At 43.5% G+C, this 13,811-nt stretch overlaps 2 protein-coding genes across 2 annotated transcripts in view; one reads left to right on the forward strand and one right to left on the reverse strand.

Moving 5' to 3' along the window:
* LOC143989872 (gastrula zinc finger protein XlCGF66.1-like) overlaps nt 1–13,811 on the forward strand; it is a 153,566-nt gene that overhangs the window by 139,281 nt on the left and 474 nt on the right. The window contains exons 2-3 of the mRNA XM_077490148.1: nt 11,208–11,317; nt 13,628–13,762. Of these exons, the coding sequence (XP_077346274.1) occupies nt 11,222–11,317; nt 13,628–13,762 (231 nt within the window). The 5' untranslated portion in view covers nt 11,208–11,221. The remainder of the gene's footprint in view (nt 1–11,207; nt 11,318–13,627; nt 13,763–13,811) is intronic.
* On the reverse strand, nt 317–6,943 carry LOC143989837 (uncharacterized). The gene is made up of 2 exons (XM_077490116.1): nt 6,816–6,943; nt 317–975 (listed from the first exon to the last, which is right to left on the reverse strand). The coding sequence occupies exons 1-2, from the start codon at nt 6,877–6,879 to the stop codon at nt 317–319; spliced, it is 723 nt and encodes a 240-aa protein (XP_077346242.1). The 5' UTR covers nt 6,880–6,943.

A 13,811-nucleotide genomic window follows, 5' to 3' on the forward strand; every position in this document is an offset into this window, starting at 1 on the left:
CCCCGGTGTGAGATCTCTGATGTGTGTCAAGATGGGACTTATCTGAAAAACATTTCCTGCGCTCAGCAAAGGAATATGGCTTCTCCGCCGTGTGAGAGCTATGATGCGTGGAAAGTTGTGACTTCACTGAAAAACATTTTCCACACTCAGCACAGGAAAGTTGCTTCTGCCCTCTGTGTGAGATCTCTGATGTGTGTGAAGATGGTACTTCTGTGAAAAACATTTCCCGCACTCAGTACAGGAATACGGCTTCTCCCCTGTGTGAGATCTCTGATGTCTGTAAAGATTGGACTTCACTGAAAAACATTTCCCACACTCAGGACAGGAGTGTGGCTTTTCTCCTGTGTGAGATCTCTGATGTCTGTAAAGACTGGACTTCTTGTCTGAAAAAACATTTCTCACACTCAGCACAGGAATGTGGCTTCTCCCCCGTGTGAGATCTCAGATGTGTATAAAGATTGTACTTCTGTGAAAAACATTTCCTGCACTCAGGACAGGAATATGGATTCTCCCCTGTGTGAGATCTTTGATGATTGTAAAGATGAAACTTCTGTGAAAAACATTTCCCACACTCGGGACAGGAATACAGTTTCTCTCCTGTGTGTGATTTTATATGCTCATTAAGCTTAGATTTAAAACGGAAACACTTCCCGCACTCAGGACAGGAATACGGCTTTGCCACCGTGTGAGATCTTATATGCCTATTAAGTTTGGATTTAGAATGGAAACACTTCCCACACTCAGTACAGGAAAACCTCTTCTCTGTTGGAAGGATGGCCCCGTCCCTCACAGTCTGAGGTTCCTCAGGATAAGAGGAATACGATGGTCCATCTACACTGTGTGGTGCCGGATGGACATTTGAGGTAGTCGGGTTTTCTCCTGGACTATACTGTGTGATGTCCTCATCTTCTACTTTACAGTCTGGAGACAAAGTGAGACAATCCTCTGAGGTTTTCCTCATCTCCCGTCCATCTACTAAAATAGAAATACAAAGATTATTACTAGACATGAGCTGATTGGTTCCCCTAAACCAGGACTCCGCCCACATCAGGCAGTATTGTCTCTGAGGATCTTACAATTCCCCCCTCAAGGTAACTAGTAAATGGGTCCTCTGTAGGGCGGGAACTAATGATTATTTTCAGAATTGATTAGTTGGCCGATTATTGTTTTGAATAATCGATTAATTGGATAAAAATCTCAAAAAAAGGTTGGTGTATAATTGAGTTAATATTCTTGAATATCTATATACAGCGGTGAATATAAATATCCAGATATATAGTTGGATATTTAATCCACTCTGAGAATAACAGACAGATAGATGTATTATTAGAGGGAGAATCTGCTACATATCAGAATCAGAGATCAACATTATTAAAATGTAAAAGAGGTAAAATACTGTTTTGCAGATGATCAGACAGGAGTGTAATATAATATGATGGATGGCAGACTCTCTTGTCATAGACAGGTAGGTGGGTACAAGCTCCCTGCACCTGATGTCACTTATGCTGGCCGAACACAAACTAATTTTTCTTCCAAAAAAACATTCATCCAATTCTCTAAATTGTGTTTTCAGCACATTGCCGAGAGGAAAATATTGCCGATAATGGAGCAGAAAATGGGGCCACCCATTGCGGGGGTGTCATACTGGCGTGCCCCAGTCCTCCCCTCCCTCCTCCTCGCCTCCCTCTTCTTCTCCCTCCCACAGAGTGGCGATCTCCGTGTGTCACAGAGCTAAATTGCCCGGGTCGCAGTAACAACGTCCCCCTTCCTGTGACAGACAGCACAATGATCCAATGTTGGGACATTGAATTTGTGATGTAATCACAGGAGATGGGACATTGTTACTGCAACCCAGGCAATTCAAATACAGCTCCGTGACACACGAAGATCGCTGATTTAATCGGGCATTGGCAGGCTGCATGACGGGCACTGGTGAGGCTGCATGACGTGCACTGGTGAGGCTGCATCTGATGGGCACAGGCAGGCTGCATGATGGGCACTGGTGAGGCTCCATGACAGGCACTGGTGAGGCTGCATCTGATGGGCACAGGCAGGCAGCATGATAGGCACTTGTGAAGCTGCATCTGACGGGCACTGGTGAGGTTCCATTAATCTCCAGCATCATGTCTGCAGTCTCTGACCATCTCCTGTATCATGTTCACAGTCTCTGACCATCTCCTGTACTATGTTCTCAGTCTCTGACCATCTCTTGTACTATGTATGCAGTCTCTGACCATCTCCTGTACTATGTCGGTGGTCTCTGACCATCTCCTGTATCATGTTCTCAGTCTCTGACCATCTCATGTACTATAGTTCTCAGTCTCTGATCATCTCCTGTACTATGTCTGCAGTCTCTGACCATCTCCTGTATCATGTCTATAGGCTCTGACCATATCCGGTATCATGTTCTCAGTCTCTGACATCTCCTGTACTATGTCTGCAGTCTCTGACCATCTCCTGTATCATGTCTGCAGGCTCTGACCATCTCCTGTATCATGTTTTTTTTTTTTACAGAAAAGAAGTTTATTACAAAACCAGATAAAAATACATACATAGGCATATTCATGTTATTACAAGAGCAGAGAGAACAGTAATCACCATACATAGCATATAATGTGTAACCTACGGACAGATCTACAGGAGTAGCTTTTGTATGCATGGCGTAATTGTATGTATAATAATGTTGCCTTATGTATCAAAAACCAACGGGTTAGCAAATTTTCCCTATGAGGGCTAATATGACATGTAAGCCTTAATCTAGGCTTACCCGTAGGTCAAAGTGTGTTGTAAGGGTTTACAATCACTTTAAGAAGAATTACATCCCTGTCCTTATAATTGAGGAGCTTGAAGAGGAATGGTCTAGGAGGAGCCCCTGGTGGCGGTGGTCTAGCCGTGACCTGGTGCTCACGTTCCACCGAAAACATGAGGGAAAACGCTTCTCTACCAAAGGCGTTGGTCAGCCATCTTTCAATAAACTCCACCGGATTCTTCCCCTCCATGCGTTCCGGTATGCCTATGGCCCTCACATTATTCCTCCTCATTCTATTCTTCATGTCATCTAAAAGGGCGACATGTTGTGAGAGCAGGTGATTGTTGTAAGTAAGGTCATTCTGCATGGGTGCCATGTCATCCTCCAGGGAGCTCACTCTCCCCTTCAGTGCAGAGGTCCTTTCTCTGAGTTTCTGTGTGTCATGGCGCAGGAAAGTAATCTCCGCCATAACCACCTTTATCTCAGTAGTAAGGGCTGCTATGGAAACATTACAGAAGTTCACTGCCATGAAAATGTCCCGTAGCATAGGTTCCCCTTCACTGTCAGGGCTGCTCTGGGATGGGGTGGGTCTTAGGGCAGAGTGGAGTGGGCTCCCAGGATATTTGCATGGAGATTCGGCAGAGCTGTCTGAGTGTGCATCCGGCTACATCCACTGCCTGGCCACGCTCCCTCCTATATCATGTTTGCAGGCTCTGGCCATCTCCTGTATCATGTCTGCAGGCTCTGACCATCTTCTGTATCGTGTTTGCAGTCTGTGACCATGTCCAATATCATGTTTGCAGTCTCTAACCATGTCCTGTATCATGTTCGCAGTCTCTGACAATGTCATGTACCATGTCTGCAGTCTCTGACCATCTCCTGTACCATCTCTGCTAGAGGTGCACCGAATGGACATTTTGCTAATACTATAGCAGTGTGTTTAACTAAGATTGCAGACATGATACAGATATTTCAGAGACTGAAGACATGATATAAGAGATGTCAGAGACTGGGGACATTAAACAAGAGATGTCATTTTTCGGTACCAGTTTTTGGCATAGTGCATCCTTCATTTTCGGTTTTGAAACCAAAAATTTCCTTTCAGTGCACCCCTACATACCTCTGTGTAATGGTTTTGCACAGAGCAGCCCTGATACCCCTCTTCTGGATCCCCCCGGGATGTCTGGCTCCTCCTGCCTTCAGAGTTCTCCTATAGGAAACCACAAAGTATAGTATAGAGTTCCCCTATAGGAAGCCACAAAGTATAGTATAGAGTTCCCCAATAGGAAGCCACAATGTATAGTATAGAGTTCCCCTATAGGAAGATGCAAAGTATATTATAGAGTTCCCCTATAGGAAGGTCCAAAGTATAGTATAGAGTTCCCCTATAGGAAGCCACAAAGTATAGTATAGAGTTCCCCTATAGGAAGGTAAAAAAACTTCTGCCTTTAGAATCACTTGCTTCCTTCTCTTCCCCAGGACGACATGTCCCATGAGGCATTGCCCCTCACACATTCAAGTTCTCAGGCATTTACTGACATGTATGGATGATGTACTGAGCTGTATTTTCTGTATGCAGGCCATTAATCGACTGACCAACTAATCGATTATGAAAATAGTTGACAACTATTTTCATAATCTATTCGTTGTTTCAGCCTTACATCTCTGAATCTCCTACCAGTTAATTTCTTTATTCATGGACCTTAGTCAGAAAGTGAAGCAACAACAAGAACTATCATTGACATTGCCATCTTCCCAACACAAGAAGTCCTGCATTTCCTTATTTAGTCCATGATTTAGTCATGAATAATAGCAGGCTGAGCCCCACAATAGGTCTGAGATTGACGATGGGGAGAAAAATCAAGATGAAGACTGGACTGATCCTGAAGACCACCATCATTTGGGTTATTGAACACTCCCTCTTTATCACTTTCTGTTTAAGGTTCAACATTTTGAGGATGTTATCACATTATTATCAACATGTAAAAGTCTGTGCTACAATCAAATCATCAGATATAAAATGTCCAGCTGGTAGGAAATGGATGCAAAGAGGTAAGGACTATTTAATGTACAACTTATTATATAGGATACAACAGTTAGGATTTTATAGTATCAGAATAATGTAATGTATAATATAGAGTATATAGTGATAGAAGAGTAGTGGTGCGCTGTACAGAGGGGTGTTTAGATTCTCAATAATGATGTAGCTTGACTGAGTATGGAATTAGATTACAAAAGAGCCGGCACAAATAGCCAAAAAAATTAAGTAATGATGGGTTGACTTAAACTGATAATACGTCTATGTGACAAGGTAAATATACTATAACAATAATCGTATGATCTCTCAGATAAATACAGGATGAAAAAAAAAAAAATAACATAAAAGGTAAATAAAAAAAATAACAGTATCAATTATCCATATATAAAAGGTGCAACGTGGCGATAATATCAGAAAATTGCATAAAGTGCAGAAAATGTGACAAATAAAACGCATAAAATACAATGGTGATAGAAAAAAATTAGGATAAAGATATCAGTTTCAAATGTCCATATAAAAAGTGCAATAATGTGGCGATTATATTTAAAATCGCATAAAGTGCAAAGGAAGAGTGTAGCGATTATATCCAAGAATCGCATAAAGTGTAAATAATCTCTAAAATCTCATAAAGTGCTAGTGGTTATTAATAAAGGAGTGGTGCTTTTGGTGGTCCAACGAAATTCAGTATGGGTGGCATTCGTTTTCCCGTGTGGACCTAGACGATCTTTTTATAGGTGTCCCCTTACCTTACTGCTATAAGGTAACAGCATATAACAGATGTATCTTTGGGGATCCTTGAAGACCTTTTTCCTTTATGGGTCCCATTACAATATCTCCTGACTGGCGTTCCTCTCTTGCTCTAATAGCAGCAAGGATGATCTCTCACCAGGTATCATGTATATTGAATCAGAACATAAGGGAAGGATGTCCCATAGTGTAGTAATTTGTGTGCAACATTTATTTTGAAAACAAAGCATAAAAACAGGTACTCACAAACATGAGGTAAAAACAGATGATGTACAAACGAGCAGCGAGCTCGGTGTGCATCACTTCCGGTAGCGGTATTCCCGATGCGTGTTCGTCACGAATCACGTGACTTCATCAGGGGATAGCTTGATACTAGGGAAGTGTCTTTATATAGGCCGTTTATTTGTCTAGTAAGCAGCTGTTTGCGCAGTGATCCGAGTACCAGAAATGTTATAGCGGCCATATTCCTATAAGTATGGTCGCCGGAAGTGAAACAGCGGCCATTTTGTTGGTTATGAGCATGTAAACACCGGATGTTAAGCTACATCATTATTGAGAATCTAAACACCCCTCTGTACACCACTACTCTTCTATCTCTCTCTTTGGGTTCAGACATTTCCCTCAGTGAGTGCAGCAGTACTCTAGTTAAATAATAAAAAATCTTTTCCACTTTGGTGCAGGAATATTCCCTTTACTATAGAGTATATAGTGCGGGGGTCAGGAGTATGTAATGTATTATATAAATTATACAGTGTAGGGGTCAGGACTCATAATATTGGTATTCAGTAATCAGTGGAAGATGAAATGATTACATGAGACAAGTTGCAGAGGTCCCACACCGCTGCCTCCCATCTCCTGAGACTGCACTCAGTGACTTGGGTCTGAGACTATACAGACATATCCCTCCACCCGGCACAGCCAGCAGACAACACAACAAGTAATCCTGGGAGAATTGTTCTGTCAGAGATCTTGCCATACCCTGGTATGGGGCAGAACACTCAAAGGACAGGTGTCTAGATCTAGTAATGTCTATGGTGAAAATGAATATTTAGCTGTCAGCTGAACCCCAGAATCTCCATAAATCCAGTCTAGATACATAAATTGTGTCGGCAGCACAGAGAAGGAAGATTATCTGAGAGAAATACAGGAATACAGGACAGGGAACACAGCTCAGGAAAGTGACCAGGGGATTACAGGCTGATATCACCCAGTCCTTATCCTACTCTGGACCAATCAGTGAGCAGTATGGGTGGAGGAATGTATTTAGTGTTAATGACCCACCTTTGCTGATCTCTGTAGGAGTGTCCTCCTCTATAAATGTCCCCGTTATTCCATCCTCCTCCATAGACTACTGATCATCCCTCACATACCTCTCCTCTTCTTCTGATTTCACCTAAAATTCTATATCAATTGGATCTCCACTCTAGATCAAGAAAACGAGAGAGAATATCATCTGTAAGATATAAGTTTTATTATTGTGGCATCACATAAAAAATATACACGTTGGTGTTTATTTACTAAAGGCAAATCCACTACGTACTACAAGTGTACATGGAAGTGCAGTCACTGTAGATCTGAGGGGAATATCTGAAAAGAGGGGAAGCTCTGCTGATTTTATCATCCAATCATATGCAAGCTAAAATGCTGTTTTTTATTTTCCTTGCATGTCACCCTCACATCTACAGCAACTGCACTTGAAAGTGCACTTGTAGATGAAAAGTGGATTTGCCTTTCGTAAATAACCCCCATAGTGTGAACACGGCCTTGTGCTGTGTGTGTGAATGTACTGTATATCCTTCCCCTTTCTCTCCTCCCTGAGTGTGTATGAAGAGGAGGAGCCCTGAGTGTGTATGAAGAGGCGGAGCTCTGACTGTGTATGAAGAGGCAGAGCTCTGAGCGTGTATGAAGAGGCAGGGCTCCAAGTGTGTATGAAGAGGTGGAGCTCTAAGTGTGTATGAAGAGGCGGAGCTCTGAGTGTGGATGAAGAGGCGTAGCCCTGAGTGTGTATGAAGAGACGGGGCTCTTAGTGTGTATGAAGAGGCGGAGTGCTGAGTGTGTATGGAGAGGCGGAGCTCTGAGTGTGTATGAAGAGGTGGAGCTCTGTGTGTGTATGAAGAGGCGGAGCTCTGAGTGTGTGTGAAGAGGCAGAGCTCCTGCTGGAACAGCGGTCGGAGGAGGAGGAGTCTAGAAGGAGCACCGAGCACTTTACACCTAATCAACTTTTCATTGCTTGGTGGATTTATTTTTATTTTGAGCAAAATAAGTATATTGAAATAGATGTAAAGTGGAAGCAGTGGACTTGCAGAGAACACTATATTGAGCACACAATATTGTATGGTTACATTATTTTTTCAAAGGTTTGTACTTTAATATTGCAGCAAACATTATGAGATTAAAGAGTTAGGTGCAAAGTGGAAGCAGTGGATCTGCAGGGAACAGCATTTTGTGTTGTATATGAATTTGCACATGGATCAGTTTACTTCATTTATTTATAAACACCATAAGATCAGTGAAGTAGGTGTAAAGTGGAAGCAGTAGATCTGCAGAGAATATTATTTGAGCCCCTAGCACTTTATATATGAATGTCTCCACATATTTTAGTGTATTTGTGATGATTTATGTGCACACACAATAGGACAGCGCTATGACACATAATGCTCTTCTAGTTGATAAAGGAAACACTTACATTTGTTACAGCAGCAGTCCGGTATAAGTTATTTCTGTAAGTATTTGAGTTGTTACACATAGCGCGGGTTTTATTCTATTTAAATTGGTGACATAATTGCCCAAATCTGGGGATCAGGAGCCATTTCCACCCTTTACTCTCGGCTGGGGTTCTTTGTATCCATATAACAGATGTTCTACATGACTAAATCTGACATCAATTTTACTGCAAAATCAAAGGGGCCAAAATGTCTCCCCCCCCCCCCCCCCCCCCAGCAGTCATATATTTCTATCCCCCTTGGGGGGAGTGGAGATGACCCATCTATAAGGATATACAGTAAATACACACACAGTATAAAGCTGTGTTCACACTACCAGACGTTTCTGCAGTTCCTCTGAGCTCCACAAGGTGGTGATCTCACTTCTACCAAGACAGGAAGTCTCAATGGAAGACAGGAAGTCTATGGAAGACAGGAAGTGATGTCAGGTACAGACAGGAAGTTCTGGGTGAGAGGTGAGTTGGGAGGAAGTAGAGAGGAGACGTTGGTAATAACATCGTATTTTCTATTTACACCCAGTAACCCCCTTTTAGTGAAGGTCAGAAGTATTAGATGTTTATATTTAGTTTTATAAAATGGACAATCTCTAATCGGGATACAATGTATAACGCAGTCAGTGTATCGGTATAATGTGGAGTGTGAGTTCCGGGGTCCCCACAGGGGGAGGACATGAGGCTCCCTCAGTAAGAAGCACATAAATGATTGTATATTGTGTCAGGATAGAGCCAGACACCTCGGCACCACCTGAATCTGAGGGGAGGTCTCTGGCTGAATTCACAACACAAAGAAGGGGGTCAGTCTGGTGAGAGTCGCCTTCCATGATGGACACAGAGAGGAGCTGATGGCTGCAGACCTCACTGGAAGGTGCTTAGAACTGCTGAGTCTGATGGGTCAGTATGGACTGGGTGCTGCTCTCTGCACCCTGGACATATAGTTCTGTATTGTCTGTGCTGCTGAGCTGTGGTCAGACCCTCCCAACCCCCTCCAAGGACCCATGGACTTCACCCTGCCTGCCCTACATCAGCTACCAGCCCCTACTCCTGTCTGCCTGGATCTCTGCCCTGTTCTGGACTTAGCCCTGCCTGCCTGGATATCTATCCCTGAGTACAGGATCCCCATTTCTGCTGGGCCATCCTACATGGACTATCTGTGTGGGGTTACATTTCCACCCGGAGGAATGTTTCTTACTACTGTGTCTTGCTACCCTGATGTGCTAACACTGCTCTGCCCGTTTGCCAAGGACTTTAACCCCTGCTGTACCAAACACTGTTCTGCCCTGGGGACTATCACCCCCTTTGCTGTCCCATATTGCTGTCCTGAGGAGCACGCTTCATTGCTGTGCCTTCTGTTTGCCCTGTGGGCTACCTCCCCTTTGATGTCCCATATTTCCACCCTGAGTATCACTCTTCATTGCTGTGTCTATTGTTTGTTCTGTGGAATAATTCTCCTCCTGCCTGTACCCCGAGTCCCCCAATAAACGCCCCACGTGTCAGGTTCCTGGTGATTTGTCTCTGTGTGCTCTCTCTCTGCACTCTTCGTTCATCACACCCCTGTCATGTCCGTCCTCTTCCTCCATAGTCACTGTGATGTCTTTTATCTCCAGCAGATGATGATACACACCTATATAGTGTGAGAACCTCAGATTAACCCCTTCAGGGAGATCAGCACAAGGGTTGCCACCTCATCCCATAAATACTGAAGACATATTGATTACACAGGTTCTGTGGCTGAACTCACTTAGTGCCTTATCTGCATCTAATTATCCTCAGAACCCGTGTAATTCATATGTGTTTGGTTTTAATGGGAAGAGGTGACAACCCTACGAGGCTGCACTATTGTATTCTTGTTTCCACACTATATATGTGTGTATCATCATAGAATACATGAAGGTCACAAACCTGGAGCCTTTAGAACCACTTTAAGTCATGCTGAGATCATCTCCCATTGGCTGAGCAATATTCTCATTTGTCTCTGAGCTCCTTCTTGCTATTCCTCGTCCTGCCTGTTGTTTCCTTGGATTGATTTTCTGTGTAGTGACCCCGGCTTCATCTCTTGGATGCGCTCGTCTGTTGCTTGTCCTGACCTTTATCCTGATTCCTGGATCTCCTCCTCATCTCACACCCAACATAGAGAATGGAATTTGTGATCCAGGAGGCCACATTTTACGAGACTCCCGGACCCCAAGAATCATAGTGAACACTAAACTGTCCAGATTAAATATTTCCCCACTGGGGACCATAGTGTTTAACCACTTCACCCCCGGAATGAATTACCCCCATTAATGACCAGGCCATTTCTTGCGATTCGGCACTGCGTCACTTTAGCTAACAATTGTTCGGTCGTGCGGCGCTGTACCCAAACAAAATTGACGACCTTTTTTCCCCACAAATGGAGCGACAATTTTGAAAAAACAAAACTTTTTTTACTTTTTGCTATAATACATATCCCAAAAAATGTAGATAACTAATTTATTCATCTGTTTAGCCGATATGTATTCTACATATTTTTGGTATAAAAAAATGACAACTACAAAATAGGGGATAGATTTAGAGACTTTTATTGTTTTTACTACTAACTGTGTTCCCTCAGAGTGTTCTAACTGTAGGTGGGGGGGGTGGCTACCAGTGACATGACAGAATCAGTGTTCCCGATCACTAGGAACAATATATCTCTGACATGTCACTAGGCAGAACAGGGAAGGCCTTCTTTACATTCTGTCTCTGTACAAGGCAGTCGCGAGTCGCTGGCAGAGATCGAATCCACCCAACCCACGGGCACGCTCCCAAAGCATGCAGGAATGGTGATCCATGCAGGAGAGCCAACCTGCCGCCATATAACTGTGGCAGGCGGTTCGGAACTACTTAAATATGTACTGACCTTAATATTACCTCCTGATATCATCCTATTATTGTACAACCAATCCAGATAATTCTCTGTTATCTGTCTACAGGCAAACCTTCATAGATGACGGCACCAATGAGGATGGAGGAGGACCGGAGTCACATGACTGAGAGGATACTAAACCTCACCCTGGAGATCATCTACCTGCTGACCGGAGAGGTGAGGAGGATTCTGGGAGGTCACATGACATCACTCTTATCTCTATTAATAAAACACAGACCTGACCGGAGAGGTGAGGAGGATTCTGGGAGGTCACATGGCATCACTCTTATCTCTATTAATAAAACACAGTCCTGACCGGAGAGGTGAGGAGGATTCTGGGAGGTCACATGGCATCACTCTTATCTCTATTAATAAAACACAGACCTGACCGGAGAGATGAGGAGGATTCTGGGAGGTCACATGACATCACTCTTATCTCTATTAATAATACACAGACCTGACCGGAGAGGAGAGGAGGATTCTGGGAGGTCACATGACATCACTCTCATCTCTATTAATAAAACACAGACCTGACCGGAGAGGTGAGGGGGATTCTGGGAGGTCACATGACATCACTCTTATCTCTATTAATAAAACACAGACCTGACCGGAGAGGTGAGGAGGATTCTGGGAGGTCACATGACATCCCTCTTATCTCTATTAATAAAACACAGACCTGACTGGAGAGGTGAGGAGGATTCTGGGCGGTCACATGACATCACTCTTATCTCTATTAACCACTTCGCCCCCGCACTATAGCCGTCTTTTGCTATCTGCCGGGAGGGCGTCCCTGGACGTCCTCCTGTTTACTTCCCCTTTGCACGCCGCCGCGGGCATCAGGGAAGTTCTGTACTGGCCGTGTCCCTCGGCCGTTTACAGCAGCCGTTTACAGTGCGATCGGCGTGCCCAATGAGAGATGATCTCATATGTAAACATATGAGATCATCTCTCATCACCGGCTCGCCCTCCTCACACAGACAGCGTGTGAGGAGGGAGAGATGAACTGCTGTGAGATCTCACAGTGGTTAGTGTAAAAAAAAAAAAATGAAAATAAAGTGCCCACCTGTCCCCACTGCCATCTGCCCCCACTGCCATCTGTCATCCATGCCATCTGTCATCCGTGGCATATCTGTCATCAGTGCCACCTGTCGTTAGTGGCATCTGTCCCCAGTACCACGTATAAGTGCTATCTGTCATCAGTGCCACATAGTGCCATCTGTCATTAGTGCCATATCAGTGTCTCGTGTCATCAGTGCCACATATTAGTGTCATCTGTCTTCAGTGCCACCTGTCAGTGTCATGTGCCATCTGTTATCAGTGTCGTGTCATCAATGCCAGGTATCAGTGCCATCTATCATCAGTGTCACGTGTCATCAGTGCCACGTATTAGTGCCATGTGTCAGTGCCAGGTATTAGTGGCATCTGTCATCAATGCCACGTATAAGGGCCACGTCGGTGTCACGTGTCATTGTCCTGGTGCTCCAAGGCCTTCAAAAGTGTAATAGATAGTCAACAAGTTAGATGTGTAATTTATGCTCCTAGAACACGTGATGGTGCTCCCTGTATGTTGGGCCTCTCTATGTGACCAGGTTGTGGAAAAGTCCCACACATGTGGTATCGTAATAATCAGGAGGAGGAGCAGAATTTATTTTGGGGCATTATTTGTGGTATACACATGCCATGTGAGAGAAATAACCTATTACAATGACAATTTTGTAGAAAAAATTTAAATAAAACAAAAAATCTTAATTTTCCAAAGAATTGTGGGAAAAAATCACAACATCAAAAAGGTCAGCATTCCTCTTACTAAATACCTTGGACTGTCTACTTTCAAAAAAGGGGTAATTTGGGGGGTATTTGTACTTCCCTGGCTTGTTCGGGTGGCAAGAATTGAGAGAGGCCACCAGTACATCAGATTTGATCAATTTTGTATGATTCGCACCACAGATTGTAGACTCTGTAACTTTCACAAAGACCAAATAATATCCACTAATTTGGGTTATTTTTACCAAAGATATGTAGCAGTATAAATTGTGCCCAAAATTCATGAAGAAAAATTGCAAATTTGCAAAATTTTATCACAGAAACAAAGAAAAATGCGTTTTTTTTCAAAATTTTTGGTCTTTTTTTCATTTATAGCGCAAAAAATAAAAAACCCCAGAGGTGATCAAATACCACCAAAAGAAAGCTCTATTTGTGGGAAAAAAGGACAAAAAAATAATTTGGGTACAGTGCTGCATGACTGAGTAATTGTCATTCAAAGTGTGAGAGCACCAAAAACTGAAAATTGGTCTGGGCAGGAAGGGTGTTTAAGTGCCCAGTAGGCAAGTGGTTAATAAAACACAGACCTGACCGGAGAGGTGAGGAGGATTCTGGGAGGTCACATGACATCACTCTTATCTCTATTAATAAAACACAGACCTGACCGGAGAGGTGAGGAGGATTCTGGGATTCTAACATGATATTCCTATTGGTTCCTCAATACAGAGATTTCCTCTTGTGAAGTCCGGTGATCATATGACCATCACAGTGCCTCCATGTGACTCCCTAAAACCTGAGAGACACAACATGGAGAAGATTCTAGAAGTCACCAAGAAGATGATGGAGCTGCTGACAGGAGAGGTGAGGAGGATTCTGGGAATTCTGGGACATTATCCAGTAACAGACAAGG

The sequence above is a fragment of the Lithobates pipiens genome, unplaced genomic scaffold (assembly GCF_037356315.1).
Source record: "Lithobates pipiens isolate NorthernLeopardFrog02 unplaced genomic scaffold, aLitPip1_a1.2 Scaffold_18, whole genome shotgun sequence".
NCBI classification, from domain to species: domain Eukaryota; kingdom Metazoa; phylum Chordata; class Amphibia; order Anura; family Ranidae; genus Lithobates; species Lithobates pipiens.